Source organism: Macrobrachium nipponense, chromosome 2 (assembly GCF_015104395.2).
Source record: "Macrobrachium nipponense isolate FS-2020 chromosome 2, ASM1510439v2, whole genome shotgun sequence".
In the NCBI taxonomy this organism is placed as follows: domain Eukaryota; kingdom Metazoa; phylum Arthropoda; class Malacostraca; order Decapoda; family Palaemonidae; genus Macrobrachium; species Macrobrachium nipponense.
Genome location: NC_087201.1, coordinates 44,551,613 through 44,577,133, shown reverse-complemented (window position 1 = coordinate 44,577,133; position 25,521 = coordinate 44,551,613). Strand labels below are relative to the sequence as shown.

Sequence of the window (25,521 nt, the reverse complement as noted above, 5' to 3'; positions counted from 1 at the left end):
AAGGGGATTTCTCCAGCTTGGTGGACTCTCAGAGGAGGTCCCTTTTATCCACTGCTAAAGTAACCTGGACCCCTACGGAGACAGACCATCATTTGAAGGGGCTGCTGCGGACTCTTGAAGTCTTCAACTTCTTGGACTGGTGCTTGGGAGTTCTAGATCTACAATCTAGAAGCCCAGAGTCTCTCAGTTTGGGGGAGCTGTCCAGCGTGCTATCGTGCATGGACAAGGCCGTCAGGGATGGTTCAGAGGAGCTTGTCTCTCATTTTGGGACTGCCTTCCTGAAGAAGAGAGCTTTGCTGTGTAACTTCACAGCTAGATCGGTTACTCCAGCTCAGAAAGCGGAGCTGCTCTTTTCTCCTCTTACGAGCCATCTCTTCCCCCAGACTTTGGTTAAGGACCTGGCAAGCAGTTTGCAAGAAAAAGCAACGCAGGACCTCTTAGCCCAGTCCTCGAGACGTCCGGCAGTTCCTTCCACTTCTTCGTCTTTTGTGCGACCGCCGAAGAAGGTTAAACCCTTTCGTGGGGCTCCTCCCTCGAGAGCAGCTCCTCGAGGGAGAGGGCTTGCAAGAGGAAGAGCTTCCTTCAAACCCAAGCCATCCAAGTGAAACGCATGTCCTTCAGACACCAGTCGGAGCCAGACTGAAGTCCTTTGCGGGAGCATGGAGAGAGAGAGATACGGACCCTTGGTCCCTCAAGATCGTGGAGCAGGGGTACAAGATCCCCTTTTTAGATCCTCCTCCTCTTTCCACGACTCCCAGAGACCTTTCTCCATCTTATCAGGGAGAAAAGAAACAAGTGTTGTTCGATCTTTTACAACAGATGATCGAAAAAAGAGCGGTGGAACAAGTCGCGGACCTGGGGTCTCCAGGCTTTTACAAGAGGATTTTCCTAGTACCAAAGCAGTCGTCGGGTTGGCGTCCAGTCCTAGATGTAAGCAGGCTCAATCTTTTTGTGGAAAAGACCAAATTCACGATGGAGACACCTCAGTCTGTTCTGGGAGCCTTGAGACCGGGCGACTGGATGGTGTCCTTAGACCTGCAGGACGCGTACTTTCACATCCCGATCCACCCTCTTTCAAGAAAGTACCTAAGATTTGTCTTGGGCAAAAAAGTGTGGCAGTTCAGAGCTCTTTGTTTCGGCCTGACCACGGCTCCAATGGTGTTCACCGTAGTCATGAAGAATGTGGCGAGGTGGCTACACTCTTCAGGGATAAGAGTTTCCCTTTACCTCGACGACTGGCTTATCAGAGCGTCGTCGAGAGAAAAGTGTCTGAAGGACTTGCAGTTCACGTTAGCCCTAGCGAAGTCCCTGGGACTTCTTGTCAACCTCGAAAAGTCGCATCTGACCCCGACACAGTCCATCGTGTATCTGGGGATTCAGATGGATTCAGTGGCTTTTTGAGTGTTTCCGTCCCAGGAACGTCAGCGGCTAGGATTAGAGAAGATCTCAGCCTTCTTGGGGAAAGAAACTTGCTCGGCGAGGGAATGGATGAGTCTGCTGGGCACCATTTCCTCGCTAGAAAGGTTTGTTTCCTTGGGAAGACTGCACCTCAGGCCTCTCCAGTTTTTCCTTGCGGACGAATGGAAGGCCAAGGACGATCTCAATGCGATCTTGAGAATCTCAGAGTCAACAAAGAGCCATCTAAGATGGTGGTTCGATCCGCAGAAGCTACAAGAGGGCTTGTCCCTAAGTCTTCTGAGCCCCGACCTAGTGTTGTTCTCAGACGCTTCCATCGCGGGCTGGGGAGCAACACTAGGAGGGGAGGAAGTGTCAGGCTCCTGGAGAGGGGAACAGGCAGCCTGGCACATAAATGTCAAGGAACTAGCAGCGATCTTTCTGTCTCTGCAGTTCTTCGAAGGGAGTTTGACGAACAAAATCGTTCAAGTAAACTCCGACAATACCACAGCACTCACGTATTTGAAGAATCAGGGAGGAACACACTCCAGGATTTTGTTTCACCTAGCGAAGGAGATTCTGCTGTGGGCAAAAAGGAGAAAGGTTACGATCTTGACGAGGTTCATTGCAGGAGTGCAAAACGTCAGGGCGGACCTTCTCAGTTGTCAGGAACAAATCCTACCGACGGAATGGACCTTACACAAAGACGTGTGTCGAGACCTTTGGAAGTTGTGGGGACGTCCTCTGGTCGACTTATTCGCGACGTCGAGGACCAAGAGGCTTCCTCTGTATTGCTCCCCGGTCCTAGATCCAAAAGCAATCGCTGTGGACGCGTTGCTATGGAGTTGGATGGGCCTAGACCTGTATGCCTTCCCGCCATTCAAGATCATGGGGGAAGTCATGAGGAAGTTTGCAGCTTCAGAAGGGACGAGGTTGACCCTGATCGCCCCGATGTGGCCAGCGAGAGAATGGTTCACAGAGGTCATGTCTTTCTTTGTAGACTTTCCAAGGACGTTGCCCTGGAGGAAAGATCTACTCAAACAGCCTCACTTCGAAAGGTATCACCAAAACCTCTCCGCTCTGGGTCTGACTGCGTTCAGACTATCAAAAAGTTGGCCAGAGCGAGAGGTTTTTCGAAAGCAGCTGCGAGAGCAATCGCAAATGCAAGACGTGCATCTACAAGAGCTGTATACCAATCGAAGTGGGCTTCCTTCAGGGCATGGTGTAAAAAGGAGGGAGTTTCCTCTTCCACGACCTCTGTGAACCAGATAGCCGATTTTCTGCTCTTTCTTAGGAATGTGCAGAAATTAGCAGTCCCTACCATTAAGGGATATAAGAGCATGTTGTCAGCGGTTTTTAGGCACAGAGGCCTGGACCTTTCGGACAACAAAGATATTCATGATCTCTTGAAATCTTTTGAGACTTCGAAGATTCCCCAAGCGAGATCGCCTTCATGGAACCTTGACGTAGTTCTTAGGTTCTTAATGTCAAGTCCTTTTGAACCTCTTCAAGCAGCGTCTCTTTGGAACTTGACAAGGAAGGCTCTTTTCCTAACTTCTCTGGCGACGGCGAAGAGAGTTAGTGAAATACAAGCTTTTAGTCATCTAGTGGGATTCAAAGGAGACAACGCTGTCTGCTCTTTGAGCCCAACTTTCTTGGCAAAGAATGAAAATCCTTCTAACCCTTGGCCGAAAAGCTTCGAGATCAAGGGTATGTCAAGTCTGGTGGGCCAAGAACCAGAGAGAGCCCTGTGCCCTGTCAGGGCTCTCAAGTTCTATGTGCATAGAACAAAAGAGGTAAGAGGTCCCTCTGGTAATCTCTGGTGCTCTGTGAAGACCAGAATTACCTTTATCTAAGAATGCTGTTGCTTTCTTTCTGAGGGACGTCATTAAAGAGGCTCATTCATCTTGCCAGAAGACTGATTTGAGCCTCTTACGAGTGAAAGCTCACGAAGTTAGAGCTGTCGCTACCTCTCTTGCCTTCCAAAAGAACATGTCAATCAAGGACATTCTTGATGGCACCTTTTGGAGGAGCAACTCTGTCTTCGCCTCACATTACCTAAGGGATGTGAGAATGATTTATGATGACTGTAATTCTCTTGGGCCATACGTTTCTGCAGACACAGTCTTGGGGGCTGGAGGTAGCTCTCTCCCTATCCCTTAGTTAGGTTTAGGTTAGTTTTAATTGTTGTGTTTTTTGGGTTGTGGTGAGTCTTGTGTGAAGATCTCCCATCCCTTAGTTTAGTGTTCAGGGGGTCTTTGGATAGTTGGTCAGGTGGTGGTCAGTTGCTTCGTTGCCCTCATATGTATGGCTCGATGGTCTTGTCACGTTGAGGTCACGTCCCAGTTGACAGATCATCCAGAGCGCACCAGCACTACAGGTCTCCACCTGGCTGGCAACTCTGATTAAGCAAAAGCAGGCTTAAGTGACAGTAATCACAGAGTCTACTTTGCTAACAGGTGAGGAACCAAGGTGTACATCATCTACTTATTTTAAGTTTCCTACAAATCCTATTCTGTCTCTTCCCACCATCCGAAGGTGGGATTCAGCTATATATATATCTGTCAGGTAAGTGGCATGAACAAAATGTTATTGTTATAATACAATTAAGTTTGTTCATACTTACCTGGCAGATATATATAATTAGAGTGCCCACCCTCCTCCCCTCAGGAGACAGTGGCATTAATAAAATATGAATAGAAAATGGGAATGGTTCCTGATATCCGCCTCCCAGCGGCGGGAATGGGTACTACCACCTGGCCGCCCACTGCGTGTGCCGCGAGTTTTGAAATTCTGTTGGACTTCAGAAAATACAGCTATATATATATATCTGCCAGGTAAGTATGAACAAACTTAATTGTATTATAACAATAACATTTATCCTAGCGATACTTACCTTGAACCATGGAGGTATATTCCCTCCCATCCAGTCCCGCTTAAGCTTAGGGGGGGGCTACCTCCAATTTTGGTAGGAAGGACTGGCTAGCAGGTCAGGTCACTTGTTCTTTGACCCCCTTAGGGCATAGGCCTGGCCTGGGTGCGGGGTATAACCAGTTTTTTCTGGTCGGGCCCGGATCGACATCTGGGAATTTCTACTGTAATGGTTCAAGGGAAGTATCGTTAGGAAAAATACAAATTACCAAGAATTTGTGATTTTTATGATGAAATAAGATTTTATATATATTTACCAAGTAACTACATCATCAAAGCCCTCCCCCCCACCTCCCCTTTCATGGGCATGAAGCACTAATGAATTGGCTTTCCAGTACTGTGGTACCTGCTCTTCCCCAGATGTTGGTGTTGAATAATTACCTCTAAAACAAAAGTGTGCTACCGCAAATTTTTGAATTTTAAACTGCCGATTAAGATATCATATGTATATGTTCGTGTAGAATTTAGTGATTAAGACATTTACCAATTCTTCCTTAAAATTGGTGCTTCTGATGTATATAGCTTTCAAAATGAATTTAACTTAAAGATAAGTTAAATTACCACCTAGAATGTAAATTATGAAGTTACTTGCTAAATAGAAGAATTTGTGGTTGATTTGACCCTGCATTTTATAGGATCTGTTGTCAGCAGTCCACAGAAGTGACATTGATTGGCTTGAATCGAATGTAAGGCACCTGAATGTTGACTGGCAGACTTGTGTCCATAGCAAATCTGGGGATACCGCTCTTCATGTTGCAGCTCAAGCAGGATGCACACAAGTGTTGGGGTGAGAGTGTCCTTCATTTTTATTGAACCTCATTGATTAACTTTGAAAATTATATTAGTTTGTTTGGTTTGAAGAGTGAGTCTAAGTTATTTTTAACAGGTAATTGTAAAGTTGCAAGCCATCTCAATCTGTTTTCTAGCTTCTGAACAGCATACCTCTCAGCTACTATGAATAAGTCTTGACCTCCCCAAACTGTAAGTCATTATAATATACTGATATTTATCAAAAATAGTTGATAGTGTACAAGATGTGCAGCACAATACATTACAAGGTTTTTAGTAGATTTCTATTGATTTTTTTTTTTTTTAAGTTGAAAATTAGTACTGTAATCTTAGGAGTACCAGTCCACATTGTGCAAATACAAAGATATGTATCCATTTCTTCTCAAGTTTCTTTGCATGATGAGTTGGCAATATTGAGGGATGATTGTGTTGATGAAAATGATGATGACCTACACACACACCTGCATGGCATTATAATTTATTTGTATTATTATATCAGTTATGGAAGGTAATCAGATCTTCACTTATTTGAAGAGGGAAAGGAGGAGGAGTATCCAGTCTTGCAGCCTTTCTGATGGTAGGGTGTGGAACAAGAGCCCCCAATTATGGGTTTGACCATACAGTAGTACAATATGATTTCCACTTGGCTTTTCTACCTCCTAATTTTTAGATTTAATTTATATAGTGAATATGTTTTATCTACAATTTTTTTCGCACACATTGATGGGTCAGCTCCAATGTAAACATGTTTTCTGGAACTATACTTACTTAATCTTCAGCAGAGAGCCTTTAGGAACATGGTCAACTGACTATAAATTCCAAGAGGGCTCCAAAGGGAAGTCACCCTGTAAAGAGAAACAAGGTAAAGGAAAAGGTGGTAAGCAGTTGCATATGAGGGAATACAAAATGAAACTGATAAAAGATCTGAATTCAGGAGATGTCACTCAAAAGGAGGAATGAATTTGCTCCTTCATTAAGAATTTGGAGATCATAAGACTTTAGAATTGCATCAGGCAAAGTATTTCATATTCTAGCAAATTGAACAGAATTATGCTTGATATCAGAAAATGACGCTATTTGCAAGAGCAGCCATCCTAATGCGAGCAAAAACAGCTATGTCAGGTAAAGAAGAGTGCTGAGAATGTTTGTCATTTGTAGTATATTTATTGCAACAATCATAATGATCTCATTTTATGCACATTCAGCTTCCCTCTATCTTCCTCACTACTATCCCTCCAAATCTCATTCACTATCTCATCCACACCCTCCAGCTCTGACCCTAATACCTCTTCCATTTCTGCTACCAAACCACTCAGTTCATTCATAGTTCTTTTAAACTTGCAAAGACTCATCCATACGACTAACCACCTCCTTACTACTCCGCTTCCTTCCTACTGAAATCTCACTCATCCGTTAATTCAAACCCACACACGTTATACGTATCATTCATTCCCTCACAACTATCCGTATTGCACGCTTTATCAACCATTTGCACCCTAACACTAATCTCTCTACATTCTTCTGCTTTCTTCCATACTTAACCAACACTGACTGTCGATCTCCCAGACCCATTTGTTCATGGACACTCGGCTCATACTTATTCACCCTCAAACATTCACCCGTCACATTCTCCCAAACATACAGTCGCACACTAGAGGACCCACCCAACTGAATCCCCTTAACACCCAGTTTCCCAAATTCTCAGCCTGACTCATCCTCTTCTGCCTACACACACTCGCTACATGACCTTCCATTCCACATTCAGCACACTTTGCTCGTGGTACTCTACACATCCTTGCATAATGTCTATTCTTCCCGCAATTACTGCAAATCACATTCACACGGGTACCCCGACGCCCACTTGCTATGTGCGCTACCTGTCCACACCTGTAACATTTAATATCCCTATCTTTCTTACACTCACTCACTAAATGGCCCGTTTGCCCACACCCGAAGCACGCTCCTAACGCCCACCAACACTCATTCTTTTTGTGCCCTGATTTCTCACATCTATAACACTTCTCTCGCTCACAGCTAACTGACCTTAACCTTCCGATACTTGTACTTCTATCTCTTTTAGGTTTCACCACATTTACATTACTTGCTCTAATGCTCCTATCAACCACTTGCTCTGCCATTCGCCTTGGCCCTTCTCAAATTAACTCCCTATAGCTCTTAAACTCAGACACACCCTCATTTACTTCTACTCTCTTTCATACTTATCTAACTCATAATCCCCAACTATCTCTAAAATATCATTCCACGTTAACCTCTCATTCGTCCATCTCATTTCCTCCTTATGTTCCAGATTTATAAACTCATACACACTCTCAGGCACAGTCGCTAATAACTTTCCCACAAACTCCTTACACTCATTTATCCCTTGGTCCCCAAACTTTTTCCTAGCTAACGTTTCTAACCTGCACACATTTATTTACGACTCGCCAACATTCATTCTTGCCTCTTAAAAATCATGCTTTCTCCTATACTGAACGCTACTCTTTATCCTCTTTGCCTGTTCCACAATCCTGGCTTTCACACGCTCATACGGCACATTCCCTACACTCATCATTATCCCATACATACTCAACAAAAATCCTGTCAAGAAGTTTCCTAACTCTCTTGCCCAAAGTCTCTTGTTATCTCCATACTTAGCCACACAATACTTCTCATACTCTTAAAAAGTCCCCGATGTCCCTACTACCATATTCCTCATACTTCTCACATCGTGGTACCTTTCTCATATACACCGCCTTTTGCACTTCCCGCTCATTCTCACTCTCACTTTCGCTACTTCCATTCTGACCTTTCTTACCCTTCTTCCAAATATAATGAATCTACTTCCATACTCACATCCATACTTTTAGTCATACCTTTCTTACCCTTATTCTTCCTACTTACTAATTCCCACTTACCACTATCTAAATGAATCTCATCCTGTACCTTGCTCTCAACTTTCTTCTCATCTTCATTCATTCATTCTCTTCTTATCTTGCCCATCGTCCTTACTAATCTTCTTCCCTTTACCCCTTTCCTTACTCTCAACTCCCTTCTTACCCTTCTGCTGTGATTTATCCTTATTCTGTACCTTCTCTTTCTTCTCATTTACCACAACCATATCACTTTCCTCACTCACACTTTCATCCACTCGTTCTTTCACTTTCTCAATCACTCCTGGCCCGTCACAAGAACCAGGATGCCCCCTTCTGACCACTCTCTCTCCAAAAAACCCTTTCATCGTCTCCTTCATCATCTCTATCACGTCATTCATCATCACTCTGAACTTTTTGTCCATCTTCCCAACCATTCTCTCTTAGATTCTTTCACTTCCTCTTTCATTTCCACTTTTGTACTCCTCAGCATCCCTCCCAACTCCTCTAACTCGCTCTTCAGCTCCTCTCACTCTACCATCGACTTCTTCTTCTCTTATTCTCTACTTCCAAACGCTCTTTTACCTCTTCTAACAACATCAACTTCTCCTTCAACCTCTCCACTTCACTTACCCCTTCCATATTCATTTTCCTTCACCAATCACACAACCCACCACACCAACCGTCCTGCAGCTGCCACAACAGCAGCCCCATGTTGGGCGCCAATAAATAATGTGGTGAGTTTACAAGCTAAAACCACAATACACACACAAACAAACAAGGACTACAACTATACAACAATTCAACAACATCACTACACAAACAATCATTAACAGCATCAAAATACAATAACACAACAAGTTGATACAACCACCTACAACACCAAAGAACTGCAACAACTCACCAACAACAACATTCAACAACTCACAACTCCAACAACTCACCAACAACAACATTCAACAACTCACAACTCCAACAACTCATCTACAACACAGCAGAACTCACAAGCTTAACAACCCTCCAACACACACACACAACAACTTCAACAACACAGGCACAGCAACTATAAGCATACAATATCAACAATAATTGAAACAACAATTCAAAAACACAATATAACTGACCATCAGTGCCTTCGGTACTAACTCCACTCCACCTTCACAGACTGACTGCCCAGAACTCTGATCATAAACTGACTGACTGACATGGCAACTGCACCAGCAGGCAACCCAGAACTCACCAACAAGCAATTCAGTCAATAACCATCCATCCACCAATTATGCTCTCTCTCTCTCTCTCTCTCTCTCTCTCTCTCTCTCTCTCTCTCTCTCTCTCTCTCTCTCTCTCTCTCTCTCTCTCTCACTTTTTCGGAACACCACAAACAAATACAGTGGACCCAACCTTATTTGCATTCTCCGGATTTGCAGACTCACGCATTCGTAGATTTCTCTCTGGACCATATCTACCCATTATTCGCTGGAAATTCGCCTATTCGCAGTATTTATCTTTAAGAAATATCCACAAATTCTTGGGTTTTTTATCAATTTCATCATTAAATGCACTTTTTGTTATAAAACCATTAAAAAACCAGGTATATAAATTTTTTGTGGGTCTTTCTTGAGTTTTAATGATCAAAACAGGCTATTTTCAGTGTTTTTATGGGAGTTCAAACTTTTGTGGATTCTAACTATTCGGGGGTGGGTGGGGGGGGGGCCTGGTACTCATCCCCCGCTAATACGGGGGACCACTGTACATACTACACGATCTTAAGTGATACCAACCATGAAACTCTCTCTCTCTCTCTCTCTCTCTCTCTCTCTCTCTCTCTCTCTCTCTCTCTCTCTCACAAAAGACCCCAAATGCAACAAACAGATCATTCCTCCATAGTAGCACTTGTAACAGAATTAGGAGCTTTAGCATTTTGGTCCTGACTGAAGAGCCATGAATATTAAGCAGTAACCAGTAATTATCACATATTTGGCATTCATATGTTTATGCAAGTTTTTGTTGTTGCTGAAAATCAGGTACTCTATACATACTAGTTAATATTTTAAAAGACAAAACACAGGTGGTGCCAACAAACTAAACTATTGTGATAGGCTGTTAGTGGAAGAAAGATTTTCAAAACATTAGTGTTTCAACACTGCTTAAAATTAGCAAAATTGCAAAAGAAAAGGTTTTAGTAAAATTCCACATTTTAGTAGATACAGAGTTGGCTGGTTATCTCATTGTTGGGCGGGCAGTTCAGATTCAGTATTTTGCAGCAATACCACTCTAAGGAAATAAACACTGTAAATACCAGTACGTTCTGATTATTGACATTGAATAAAAATTGTGGCATTTTTAAAAAGTACAATCTGCAAAAGAACTGTAGACCTGCAACCTTTGTTGGGGATTCTAGCATCTGTCTCACCTCACAACCTCACTGACATGTCTATTTTTACATGTCAGTGAGGCTGATGTAGTTGTGGAGTCTTCTGATTTCCAAATTTTTAAGCAAGGAACAAATTTATTCCTGCTTTTTGGTGATGTCTTGTGAATGTACGTGTATCAGTTTTATTTTTTATTCCTACAATTCTTTGCAGGCTGATCTCCCTTTGGAGCCCTTTTTGGGTTTGTAGTAGTTTGACTCTGGCCATAGGGTTTTCAGCTGATCGTTTTAAAGAAAGAAAGAAAGAAAGAAATAGTATTGTACATAATGAATGAACTTAATTTAGAACTTTATTTATTTGGCAATTTCTACCGTATATTTCCGTGTACATATAAGACGACCTTTAGATAAGACGATGTAAAAAAAAAAAACTATAGCAAATTTTTGTTAATTTATCTCATACCTGTAGTATAAGATGACAGCTAAATTACAAAACCATATAGGTTAGCTTTTGATTACTGTATCTACTTGCATATCGTGACTTGAAGGGTTGCATCATACACGAGATATAAAATTAGCGTATGTAATATTCACATAGTATGGTAATAGGAAATACAAATTGCATCTTTTCCATGGATTTAAAAAAAAAGTTAGGCTGTACTTCATTGTATCCACTAACATTTTATGTATGTAGAGTATTCTCATGCAACTATTGTTTCATAAAATATAATCATGGCAATTATGTGCAATTGCATTGTTTATGTTTTCGTGAACATGGGCAGTGATACCATTCGGGATTTTGTTTTTGTTTTTTGTTTAGGCATCAATTTCCATTTAAAGATAACCATGGGGCAAAGTTTTGTCCCATCTGCCGTACACATTGTAACAACAGTTAATTGTGTTCTTTCATGCTCATTAGTTTTGATTAAAATATTTTTCTCTTCAATTTCATTTACAGTTGAGTTTGATGGCACAATAAAGTTTAGGGGAGTTTTATCTATATTGCCGATGCACAATAATTTATAGTCATTAGAACCTTGACTGTTGTTTTCTCAGTGTCGGCTACATTTTGCCACTTAAATTTAGCAGTACTATATTTCCTTTCCAACCTTTTATCCATAGTGAATAAAGGTATAAAGTACTGTTAAAAATATGTCAGTTTTATTCTACATACCATCAATTGTAACGTAAATACAGTAATTATTTATGGTACGATGGTTGAAATGCAAGCAAAACAGCTGCTGTTGTCTGTTAGGGTTGTTCATAGCAAAACAGCTGTTTTTCATTCAGTTCTTTATGGCTGTAGTATAGGTGTTTACTTAACGAGTATAGCATTACCAATGATACTAGTACATTGATCGTTCTCTTTAACTTTTCTTAACTTACCTATATAACTAGAAGATGGGATAAAGAGATGGATGAAAAGAGGTTATTTAATGTACGGTAATTTTTGTACATAATTATTGTTCAAATGACTGAGTTGTTCTAAATATTTGTATGTAATCCAAAATTGTGTAATTTCACCAAAGTGATATATGTAGTGGTACCCCAGTATTCGCGGGGGATGCGTACCAGACTCCCCCGCGAACAGTTGGAACTCCTGTAAAAACGTTTAAAATGGCCTATTTTGTTAGTTAAAACTCAAGAAAAACCCACTGGAAATGTTTATACATGATTTTTTTATTAGTTTTATGACAAAAAATGCATTTTAAGATGAAATTGATTAAAGAAACAGAAGTTAGTGGATATTTCTCATAGATAAATACTGCAAATAGGCAAGTTTCCCACAAATAATGGGGGAAAATGTTCTAGAGAGAAATCTGCGAATCCGGAGAACGCGAATAAGGGCGTCCACTGCAATGAATTTTTAATGAAAAAGGAACATTAAGTTATCCTAAGTGGTATTACTACTGTAATTACACTACCATTGAAAATTCGGAAAGGTTACCGAAAGATAGTAAGTGTTGGTGTGAGGGCAACCATAACTTGAAGTTTACATTTTCTCAGTTGGGCTCGCTTACATAAAAGCTGATTTCATTGACATCGAATATGCAAATAATATATAGTGTAATAATGGTTTTGCTATCTTGTTATGAGTTTATATCATAATGAGAGTCATTTCATGTATGTCAGTGGTTATTGCACTGAGGGCCTATGCTAGCCTAACTATAAATATCACTTAGAATTTAGGGTTTGATTTTTATAATGGCATTATAAGACGACCCTCAATTTTTAGGAGTGAATTTTAGGATTTAAAGGTCGTCTTACACACACAAATGTACGGTATATAAAATCACATAGCATACCTACTTGATTTCTAAATTCTTTTGTCTGTAACTTTATTACACCTTAGAGAAACAACTTCTTTATTAATGTAAATTTATGACAGGTTCTAATATGTAATGGAAAATAATTGTTTCAGGTGGTTGCTGTCAAATGGATGTGACTGTTGTTTAGAACAACAGAATCTCGATGGCAAACGACCCCTCCATTCAGCAGTTCAAGCATCTCATTTACCCATTGTCAAGATATTGCTAGATCATGGTACAGTAATCCTTTGGCTATGCTTCACAAGTAGATTAATTATAGGGATAAAAAATCTTATTTTCTAGAAGACCAGTTGAAGTATCCCAAGGAAAATAATGTGGCTCAGCTCATGCTTTATAAGTGGGAGTTGATGCTGTTCATGATTAATGTTTTTGTTCCCATACAATGGACAGAACTCTTATGGCGACTGGTACTGTGCATCTTGTTCGGGAATTCAACCATTTGCAAGGTGAAAGAAAGCTCAGCTAATTTTCTCAGACTTATAGTCTTCCTTTAAAGTCCTCCTCCCAATAGTGTGTTAGTTAGCTGGATAGTTAGTGGTTTGTCAGAGCTTTAGCTTTCATAATCTGGTATGTCCTAATGTCAACCAGCCTAGTACCTGAAATTTTTTTTTTTCTAACTTTAGTAGAAGTATGATTCAATCTTGCTACAATTCTTGTAATTTCAAAATACTAGGGTGAAATATAATTTGAAAGAAGATTCCACAGAATAGAATGTATATATGAAATAAAGATTTTATATAAGTAACTTACCCAGTAATTACATAGCTAAGAGTTTCACTCACTCGGCAGTTAAAATTTTCAAATTTGGGGGTCGCACTAGATTGTTTTGGGTAGGTGACAAGACCCCTCCCACTTTTGCAGTACAGAGAGGAACAACCTAGCAAAGACCACAGTTTGTTTCTGCTGGCTGATTGCTGTACACCAATTGTTGGTAGCAGCTGTAATTTTTTGGAATGGATACTTTTCTGCTTGCTTCTCATCGATAACAGGTGAAGCATTCAAGTATTGTTGGCCTTTTGGCGGAATTGGATAGTAATAGGTGTCTTTTTAAGAAATTTATTAACCCTTTAATGCCGATTGGACGTATTAAACGTCTATATAAATTGTCTGTTGGGTGCCGATTGGACGTATGGTACGTCGATATAAAAAAGTTTTTGTAAAAATTCGATGAAAAATAGTTACAGGCCTACCAGGCAAAAACTTTTGAATCACGCGCCTTGGGGGATGCTGGGAGCTCACGGATCAAGGCGTTGTTTTGTTTACAATCGTCACCCAGGCGCGCAAGCGCGAATTTCTTTCTTCTCGCACTAAAAAGTATCGGCGACACATTTCAGAAATTACTTCGTTACTTTGACATAATTTTTGCACCATTTTATATTAGCTGTTACATGGAGTATTATATATGAAAATGTGTGCAATTTCATGTAGAATACAACTAAAAACAACTCATGGTTGTAGCTTTTATCAGTTTTGAAATATATTCATATAAATAAAGATAAGTGCCAAAATTTCAACCTTCGGTCAACTTTGACTCTACCGAAATGGTCGAAAAACGCAATTGTAAGCTAAAACTCTTATATTCTAGTAATATTCAATCATTTACCTTCATTTTGCAACAAATTGGAAGTCTCTAGCACAATATTTCGATTTATGGTGAATTTATGAAAAAAAACATTTTCCTTACATCCGCGGGTAACTCTTCCGAAAAAATCATAAATTTTTTTGTCCGATTGTCGTAATGTTTGTACCATTTTAAATTAGCCGTTACATAAATTTCTATATATGAAAATGTGTGCAGTTTCATGTAGAATGCAACAAAAATCAACCCATGGTTGTAGCTTTTATCAGTTTTGAAATATTTTCATATAAATAACGATAAGTGCCAAAATTTCAATCTTCGGTCAACTTTAACTCGACCGAAATGGTAAAAAACGTAATTGTAAGCTTAACTCTTACATTCTAGTAATATTCAATAATTTACCTTTATTTTACAACAAATTGGAAGTCTCTAGCACAATATTTCGATTTATGGTGAATTTATGAAAAACTTTTTCCTCGCGGTAACTCTTCCGAAAAAATCAAATTTTTTCGTCCAATTGTCGTAATGTTTGTACCATTTTAAATTAGCTGTAACATAAAGTTTTATATATGAAAATGTGCGCAATTTTATGTAGAATACAACCAAAAACAACCCATGGTTGTAGCTTTTATCAGTTTTGAAATATTTTCATATAAATAATGATAAATCGAAAAAATTCGTCCTTCGGTCAACTTTAACTCGACCGAAATGTTCGGAAACTGCAATTGTAAGCTACAACACTTACAGTCTAGTAATATTCAATCAATTACCTTCATTTTGCAACAAATTGAAAGTCTCTAGCACAATATTTCGATTTATGGTGAATTTTTGAAAACGGCTTTTTTTTACGTCCGCGCGTTACGAATTCATGCATCATTTTGTGATAATATTTTCTTTGTGTTGCCTTGATCGTTTTAAAATGTGTTATATACCAAAATGATCGCAATTTAGTGTACAATACATCGAAAAAACAATTAACTCATTAGCTTTAACCGTTTTGCTCACAGCGCGATTTGTATACAATTATATATGAAATTTTTTTCGTGCTGTCATATATCCTAATATTTATATATGATAATGATATTTTTTTTTAATTTCTGATGGTTGCATACTAAACTTCAGGCAATGACAAAAAAAAGGAGCCAAAAATGAACTCTTAATCTTGAAAACTCAGGGTGCTGTGATTTAAAAAAAAAAAAAAAAAATCTGCTTCGGCGCTCACTCGCGAATGCTGCTGGCATATGGGAGACGATTTCTAAAATATCGCTTCGGCGTTTAAGGGTTAACAGATTGTGGCTTTTTTTTTCACAATTTTTACTTATAGTTGACTTTTCATGATGTCAGGCTCTACCTAGTTCATTTGAATTTTGGTATGGTAGCAAAGGCTGCAATACAAAACTTACAAAGGAATCTTATGATTCACATTCAACATGTACTTATTGTAGGGGCAGGTGTGTTCGATTGATCTCAGGTGTCGTTAATGTGCAGACTTGACAGATAAGAAATGGAAGACTTCTCAATCTCATTTAAGGAAATTGGCCAGAAATATAATTAGGAAAGTGACTGCTAGGGTGGAGACTAGTAAGTCTAGCTAGTCAGGAATCTTCTGCTACAAAACCTGATTCTAATATTCTTGTAATTTCTATGACACCTATTCATATTCCATGAACTGTCCCACCTTCTCCTTTTCCTAGCTCACAAACTTTCAGGGTACAGAGAGGAATAATAGCAGAGCTATATTTGTTTAAGCTCTTGTGCTGGAGGACGGTGAGCTCCGATCAAGTAATTACAGCCAGTATCCGGTTATCGATAGGAGTTCTGTTCTGACATCTTGACGATAAGTGAAAATCGCCGATAACCAAAAATCGATGATTTTTGGTGGTTACCAGCGCCTCTGTTAGGTAAGTATCAGCACCAATACAAGATTATTGGCACATTTTGGTGCCAAAAATAGCTGAAGGAGGCACATGACGCTGAAGTGTAGGAGTCTCGACCAAAGGAGGTGTTGAAGCATACTGAATGGACGTATCCAGGGATGCAGGCACCCACGGGCCCTTAGAGACCACTGCGTGCTCAGGAGATTCAAGGCGCTCAAACATCAAAAAGTTCTCAGGCACTGATGGGCGTTCAGAAACTAATGAATGCTTAGACACACCTAGGGGTTCAGGTGCCACTGGGTGCTCTTCTGCTACTGGGCACTCAGGAGCTACTATAAACTCATGTTGCTGGGCACTCAGGAGCTACTATAAACTCATGTTGTTGCGCACTCGAGAGCTACTAGGCACTGTACTTCTAATGGAGATTTAGACACTGCTGGGAGCTCAGGCACCTGCTAACGTTACGGACCAGATACTCCACTGGTGGAAGCGGAGCACTTATGAGAAAAAGAGCACCAGGGGACTTATTTGATCCCCCGACACAGGATAGTCTGAAGAAAAATGCTCTGGGCTATCACAATGACTTCAAGAAGGGCGAGGCTCCTTCAGCTTCTTACAAGGCACTGAAGGGGAGTGTGACACATCTACTGCACGCTTCTTCAGTAGGCATGACTTGTTTGCAAAGCGCCACTGATGTCTGGGACTTGACCCTTCTGAACTCAACAACAAATCGTGTACATCCACTGACAGACCTTTCCAATGGTTCTTGGTAGCAGCCTAGGATTCATCAACAGGCTGAACCAAGGGGATGACTGGCCATGGGTACACCACTCCAACCTCCCTTAGGCTTCCAATTTGACTCCTCCCAGGTTTAGGGGAGTATCAGTGACCTCTGCCTATGAGTATTTGGGGGGACAAGCAGCTGCCTCCTCCAACAACACTTGATCCACTACTTCACTGGTAATATGTTTCACCGGGTGTTCAGAAGCGCTCATTTTGTTCATTAGGACTTTCACTGAGGAGTCCAGTTAGGCCCTTGTCTCCACTATCATTTTGAACTGCATCTAATTATTTAATGAATCCGCATACCTTTGGGTCCACAAGGCTGCCTAAGATGGGTCTTTCTTCATTGGTGAAGAAAGCTTTTAGTGAAATGGAAGGATAGCTAGCAGAAAAGGGACCAAGGAAGAGCTGCTTTCAGTTTTCCCCCATCCAGGTTATCTCTAAGGGAGATACCTGTCTTAAGCTACAGGTGAAGCTCCCTTTCTGGGAGTTTCTGCCTCCTCCCTGGGGGACATCTCTGAGTTAATAGATTCAGGATGTAGAATTTAGATCAGCATTCACCTCTGTGAAGATAATATTCTCTGTGTCGGAGTTAGCCCACCTGTTTGAAAACCTTTTCATGGTGTTTGTATTGATGGGTGCCTTAAATTAGCCTCCCTGTATACTATGGGTATAGTTAAGAAGACAGAGCTTTGGTGCTTGTTTACGTTTAGGGGAGTAATGTCCTCACAGAGGTTGGCGCTTCTGTAGTCTTCTTTAGATTGTCACCATTTGTTCCCCCAGGACAGTCCTTAGTATTGTCTCTGATCTAAAGAAAAAGAGCACGCAGGATCTTTTAGTAGAGTCCTCTAGGTATCCTAGGGAAACGGTTCCTTTGGTTAGAACAAAACCTCTTTAGGTGCATCCATTTCAAGGCAGTAGACAAAGGCCCTTTACCAGATCACAGTCTAGTGCCTGATTCCATTCACGCTCTGGTAAGAAGTCTGTTTCTTGATCATCCGACTGAAAATGAACAACCTGTCCTCCATACTCAAGTTGGAGCTAGGCTCCTTCTCTTGGGAGTGATGGGAACAGGAGGGAGCGGAGCTTGGATCATCAGTGTCCTAAAGGAGAGTTACACTATTCCCATTTGTGATGAACCCTCCCTTTGACAGCTTACTCATCAGGATCAGAGGTTTGCTGCCTTCTCGGCAGAAGTCGAGGCTCTCATCAGGAAAGGGGCAATAGAGGTAGTAGAGGACATATGTTCTTTAGGATTCTACAATTGCCTGTGTGTAGTCCAAAGGCTGCAGGAGGCTGGAGGCCCGTACTAGATGTCAGCATCCTGAATGTTTTTGTACTGAAGACAAAATTCAAGACGGAAACAAATCAAACAGTCCTGTTATCTTTTGGCCAGGGAGGATTGATGACAGCCATTGATATGCAGGACACTTATTTCCATGTACCAATCAATCCAGAATCGAGGAAATATATCAGCTTTGCTTTCGAAGGCAGGGTTCTCCAGCTCTGAGCTCTGTGCTTCGGCCTCTTAACGGCTTCCCAAGTTTTCACCAGAGTTCTGACTCCCCTCTCAAAGTGGCTACAAATGTACGGAGAACCTTCAAAGAACCCTTCTCCTGGCTCAGAAGCTGGTCCTTCTCAGAGGATTCTTTATTTAGGGATGATTTTAGGGCTTGAAGTCTGCTTAGCAATGGATGAGTCTTTTAGGCACCTTGGCCTCAATAGAGCAATTCGTCACAGCAGACAGTCTGTATACTATGAGACGTTTACAGCTTTACCCAAGGACCAGCTGGGACAGGGAAATTCTCCCAGACATGTTCATTTTTCCTATTTCCTCCAAGATAAAGAAGGACCTATTTTGGTGGAGTTTTGAAAGACTGGCGGAACCCAAACCTAGACTTCTCAGATGCATCAGATCTAGGTTGGAGGGCTCTCTTAACCCTCTTACGCCGACTGGACGTATTTTACGTCGACATTTTTTGTCTCTCGTGTGCCGACTGGACGTATTTTACGTCGACTTACAAAAGTTTTTTTAAAATTCGCGGAAAAATACTTATAGGCCTACCAGCCTAAAACTTTTGAATCACGCGCCTTGGGGGATGCTGGGAGTTCATGGATCAAGGTGTTGTTTTGTTTACAATCGTTACGCAGGCGCGCAAGCGCGAATTTCTTTCTTGCCGCACTAAAAAGTATCTGTGACACATCTCGGAAATTATTTCGTCACTTTGACATAATTTTTGTACCATTGTAAATTAGCCGTTACATGAAGTATTATATATGAAAATGTGCGCATTTTTATGTAGAATACAACAATAAAATACTCATGATTGTAGCTTTTATCAGTTTTGAGATATTTTCATATAAATAACGATAATTGCCAAAATTTCAACCTTGGTCAACTTTGACTCTACCGAAATGGTTGAAAAATGGAATTGTAAGCTAAAACGCTTATATTCTAGTAATATTCAAGCATTTACCTTCATTTTGCAACAAATTGGAAGTCTCTAGCACAATATTTCGATTTATGGTGAATTTATGAAAAAAATCACATTTTCTTTACGTCCGCGCGGTAACTCTTCCGAAAAAATCATATGTGCGATTGTGGTAATGTTTGCACCATTTTAAATTAGCCGTTACATAAAGTTTTATATATGAAAATGTGCGCAATTTCATGTCGAATACAATTAAAAATAATTGAAGGTTGTAACTTTTCTCATTTTCGAAATATTTCCATATAAATCACAATAAATAGAAAAAAAAACCACATTTGGTCAACTTTGACTCTACCGAAATGGTCGAAAAATGCAATTGTAAGCTAAAACTCTTACAGTCTAGTAATATTCAGTCATTTATCTTCATCTTGAAACAAATTCGAAGTCTCTAGCAAAATATTTAGATTTATGGTGAATTTAAAAAAAAATCTTTCCTTCCCTCCGCGTGCGGATTCTCCGCCACAAATCTCTAAAATGCGTACGTCCCATTCTCGGAATATTTGCTCCGTTTCATATTAGGCATTTCATAGAGTTTTATATATGAAAATGTGTGCAATTTCATGTAGAATAAAACGAAAAATATTTGAAGGTTGTAGCTTTTCTTATTTCCGAAATAATTGCATATAAAAAAAAATATATAAAAAAATTTGACATTCGGTCAACTTTTAACTCGTCAGATATGGTCGAAAACTGCAATTGTAAGCTAATACTCTTACAGTATAGTAATATTCAATCATTTGTCTTCATTTTGAAAGAAATTGGAAGTCTCTAGGACAATATTTAGATTTGTGGTGAATTTTTGAAAAAAATATTTGTTTACGTCCGCGCGTTACGAATTCATGCATTATTTTGTGATAATATTTTCTCTGTGTTTCTTTTATCATTTTACAACGTGTTATATACCAAAATGATTGCAATTTAGTGTACATTACAACGAAAAAAAAGGAACTTGTTACCTTTAACCGTTTTGTGCACAGCGCGATTTGAATACAATTATATATGAAATTTCGTTTTTGCGCTATCATATATCGCATTATTTATATATGATAAGGATAATTTTTTTCATTTCTGATGGTTGCATACTAAACTTCAGGCAATGACAAAAAAAGGAGCCAAAAATGAACTCTTAATCTTGAAAACTAAGCATGCTGTGATTTTTTGAAAAAAATATTTTTTCCCCTTCCGCGCTCACTCCGAAACCCCTCCGGCATACGGGAGACAATTTTTTATTTACCGCTCCGGCGTAAGAGGGTTAAGGAGCAAAGAAGTGGCTGGGACCTGGTCCCAGGAACAAAAATTATGGCACATAAGTTTAAAAAAATTGAAGGCAGTACTCATAGGTCTCCACTTCTTTGCATCGGAGGTTTTTGACAAGACAGTGGCAGTCCACTCGGACAGCACGAATGCCCTTTCTTACATAAAAAAGCAGGGGAGAACTCACTCTCTCCCTGTGTGAAGTAGGGGAAGATTTTCTCTGGGCAGCCCAAAACTGCGCCAGATTAGTAACCCGTTTTATCCAAGGAAGACTGAATGTTCTGGGGGACGAATTCAGCAGCAAGAAGCGATACCTACCCATAGAGTTGACTCTAGATCCTCTGCTTAGACCTTCAAAAAATGTGGGGGAAACCATTATTGGACCTTTTCACCACCTCTATAAACCTTCATCTTACGTTGTTCCGTTCGCTAGTTCAGGACCCTCGAACATGGGCAACAGATGCAATGTTACAGCTGTGTATTTATTGGGGGTATATATAAAACCTTATTTTATTCTAAAAGTGTCATTTTTGCTTGGAAATTTAATGTTTTTTTTTATTGTTTCGTAACAGTACAGTAAAAGACCTTTTATTCAGTATGTGATTTTTGAAAGCTTGATTATTTGGAGGATTTCAGAAATACAGTGGACCCCCTATATTTGCATTCTCGACATTTGTGGACTCACATATTCATGAACTTCTCTATGGACCATATCTACCCATTATTCATGGGAAATTTACATATTTGCAGTATTTTTCATGATAAATATCCACAAATTCTTGGGTTTTTTATCAGTTTTATCATAAAATGCACTTTTTGTGATAAAACTTTTAAAAAACCAGGTAGAAAAATTTTTAATGGGTTTTTCTTGTTTTGATTAAAAAATTAGACAGTTTTAAGCGTTTTTTTAGGGGTTTCAACTATTCGCAGATTCTAGTTATTTGCCGGGGGTCTGGTATGCATCCCTCTCAAATAATGGGGAACACTGTAGTCTTAGTACAAAAAGATTTAGATTATTCAGAGCAAATATGAGATTTTTCATATATTATATTCAAGGGTGGGATTGAAATATTTTGTTTGCCGGTTTTATCACAAAAAGTGTGTAAAATTTGCTCCACTTGGGTTCAACTATTGATTTTGGATTCTAGCAAGTAAAATGATCAATTATAATTATTTCCCAAATATAATGCCTAAATAATGGCTAAACATCATTATAATGATATTGAGGAGTGTCTGTATTACTAGACTATATCAGTAATGAACTTAATAACAAGAAGATATATCAATGTACTGCCAGTATACACGTTTGTATGCTGTGCTTTTTCAGTCATCATTATTAGTCTTATAAATAAATCTCATATATGTTACTGTTTATAGATTTTATGATTAGTATGTGTATTCTTTGAAAGGTAAAAATAAAAACACTTTACTACAGACTGCTGTGTCGGCATTAAACGCTGCTATTCTATAAAAGAAAAAATATTAAACCACTTGTTGAAATACATGATATGTACTAAGTCACTAATGACATGTTATCAGATAGGATGCAGTATGCTACTGACCATGAGTGACCAGTAAATGGAATTCATTTGCCAAATTAGTAAAGAAGTCGTTAGATATAGGGTATTTATTAAAAAAAAAAAGGCCAAATTTTCAGTCTAGCAGCTAGAGTAATTTTCTTGATGAATTGGATCTTTATCTGACAAAATGTTTAATTCACTAATTTTCAGGAAAAGGTAAATATTACAATAAATCATTAACTGGGTACAAATATTTTAGTTATGTTATTGCTATATTTATTCTTAATAAACAATATTATATGAAAGAAAACTTTATGAGCAAGGCAATACTGCTACATTTCTCGTGAATAAGTTTAGAATATGAACTGAATATAACAATAATGATAAAAAAGACAGTTATGAATAAGCATAATGTTATTAGTCATATTTTCTTATACAGTCTATTATCGGTATGACCTGAAACATGAAAGAAGTATGTATAGACTTGAAGAATATATAAATATTTTGGTAAAATTTAATTACAAGGCATACCTTATAATACATATTTGTATGATTACAGGCAGTCCCCGGTTATTGGTGGCTCGGTTATCGCCCATTCAGTTTTATGGGACGTGTCTAGCGCTGACAGTCAGTGATTTTTGGCACCAAAATGCGCCAATTTCTGGTTTGGCACCAATAACAGCCTTTGTATTGGTGCTGATACATATGTAACGAGGCACCATTAACCGGGTATTGGCACCAAAATCCGGTTATTGATAAGTGCCAAAAATTGGCAATTTTCAGTTATCTGTGATTTGTGCTTATCATCAAGCTGTCAGAATGGAACCCCTGCTGATAACCTATACTTAATCATAATCCTATTTCCTTCTAAGGCAGGGAACCAGTCTGATGTCATGATTACCAGTAGTAATGATTAATGAAATTTATGATACAAGATAAAAGTTGCACCTCTGCTCTACTTATAACTTGCCTAGTCAGGTGGTCAACTGGTCGTTACACTTAGCCAGTTTGCCGAACTCATAGAATTCTTAGAAACAGAAGGTAGCTGAACTAACATTGGAATGTTATGGGAGGTGGTTGAGTTTTGCGATTATGTGTAAGGACGCTTCATTTTGATGAGAATAGACTGGAGTAGTAGTAGTGATTGTAATGATATTTAGTGATGTGAATTTTTATACTTGACCTCTGAAATGGGGTAGGAATTATGAATGAAGTGTTTGTAGTGTTCTGTTTTGAGGTGTCACTGAAGGGAGTTGAGTTTTTTTTATTATTTGTTTGGACATTATACATACACACCATACTTACGAACATTCAACTTACAAATATTCAAAAATACAAACAAATGGGATCACAAATTAAAATTGTGTACAGAGCACTCCCCTTTGCCACCCTTATGTTGAAATTTTTTTTGCTTGTCTATTCTCTAATTACAGTACTGTCTCTACAATGTATTGTCCTTTAGGATGGAAAAATGTTAAGTGCTGTATTGATTTTATATCATACTGTATGTACTTGAATAGGCATGGAGAGTACAGTAACCAACTTACAAACAATTCAACATATAAATAGTACAACTAGTAGAATACACTTTGGTTGCACTACCATTAGCTATGGTAGTGCTTCTTATGAGTGAAAAGGCTTATATAGTTAACCATTCAAATGTTAGTTACCTATTTCTTTGGAATTTTTATCATTAAGAATGTGTTTGGTTTTACGATGCTGAATAATTGACAGTCTACTTTTATAGTAATGAAAGGGATTTCTTAAGTAAATCCATTGTATTCCTATGAACAGGGTACATAAAGTCATTCTTAGCACCTAATCTTTGGGATGCTGTTGATGTCATACATTGTTATATGGGTGATTATGAAGACACTGTTGATATTGCTTGCAGTGTTTCAGATTCAAAATTATAATTATAATGTAATTTACTGTTTTGTTTGCTCAAACAAATGCGGAACTTTTTATTTACCGTTTTTTTATGACGTCCTGCTCTTATCTCAGATTATCCATTTGATAAATTCATATGAATCCCATTCTTTACAGGAATGTTCAGATTGGAGAGATTTTAAATGGTTTTCTTCTGTGAATGTTTAGAACTAGGGGAAAATCAGGAATCTAAGATGAATCATTAAAATCAACCAAATAGAGGAAAATGAATTATTCATGAGTTATTACTAACACCATTTGTCAATTCTTTATATTTTACATAATTCTTTTCACACAACTGAAAGTAAAAGCCACTTACATAGCATACCTATGTAAGTGGCTAGATTTTGGGCCCGTTATTTGATAGGAAAATAATTTCCTAGTGCCGTTCTTTTGTTATCTTTTTTATTAATTTTTATTGAGGTTTATACATAAACTAATTTTCTAAAGTAAAAAAATCTTTATGTCAGTAAAGTATCCATTCATGATTACAGGTGTCACAGTTGACCCTTTGAAACGAGCAGATTGGACACCCCTTATGTTGGCATGTACAAAGAAGAACCTCCAAATTGTGAAGTACCTCATCAGTCATGGTGCAAATGTACGATTGGTCAACAAGGATGGTTGGACCAGCTTCCACTTGGCATGCCGTGAAGGAACTGAGGCAGTCATTCTTTATTTACTAGAACTTGATGGCTCTTTGTGGAATACTGTTAGTAACAATGGGAGAACTCCACTTCACACAGCAGGTAGGTTATGGAATATGTCCTCTTAACCTGTTAAGCGTCACCAATGGCAAATCTTGGTTGCTGACATCTCACATCACACTTTCTTCAATGGAGTAGCATGTTCTTCCTCTTTCAAGGCTGGTGCCGCACTGATCAAGCTCAGTGATACACTTTACTCTTTTACAAATTACAGAAACATCATTTGACAACACTGTGAGCTGAATTAGTGGTAATTGGCAACTTTTTTTGTAATGGAAAAACAGTCTGACAGAAGACATCTACCTCTCGCCTGCTGCTACGGTTTAGGCATTTATTGATAAACATTTCTTTTTGTTTTGATCCCATTTATCCTCCATAATGAGTGTTCCAAAGTAAAAGAAAAATCTTTTGCCAGAAGAGATATTATCACTACTCAATGTAGAGACTGACTATGAGACTCAGATTTTTCTGACTAAAGAAAACCATAGTTTAGATTCGAGCCTTGCATTACTAAGTGACTGGGCAGTGTAACTGATAAGGAGAGGAGTCCCTTTAATTATTGTTCACCCAAAAGTTTGAAATTTATTGTTCAGGATAAGGAAAACCTTGTGGAGTTTGTTAGAAGATTTTTTGATGACAAAGTCATGGAGCACATTATAACAGAAACGAACAGATATGTCAAGCATTTTCTAGA

At 39.0% G+C, this 25,521-nt stretch overlaps 1 protein-coding gene across 2 annotated transcripts in view; it reads left to right on the top strand.

Annotated features, from left to right (window-relative positions):
* LOC135220549 (ankyrin repeat domain-containing protein 16-like) overlaps positions 1–25,521 on the top strand; it is a 103,808-nt gene that overhangs the window by 33,982 nt on the left and 44,305 nt on the right. For both annotated transcript variants that reach the window (XM_064257741.1, XM_064257740.1), the window contains exons 2-4: positions 4,962–5,113; positions 12,779–12,900; positions 24,615–24,869. In XM_064257741.1, coding sequence (XP_064113811.1) covers positions 4,962–5,113; positions 12,779–12,900; positions 24,615–24,869 — 529 coding nt within the window. The remainder of the gene's footprint in view (positions 1–4,961; positions 5,114–12,778; positions 12,901–24,614; positions 24,870–25,521) is intronic.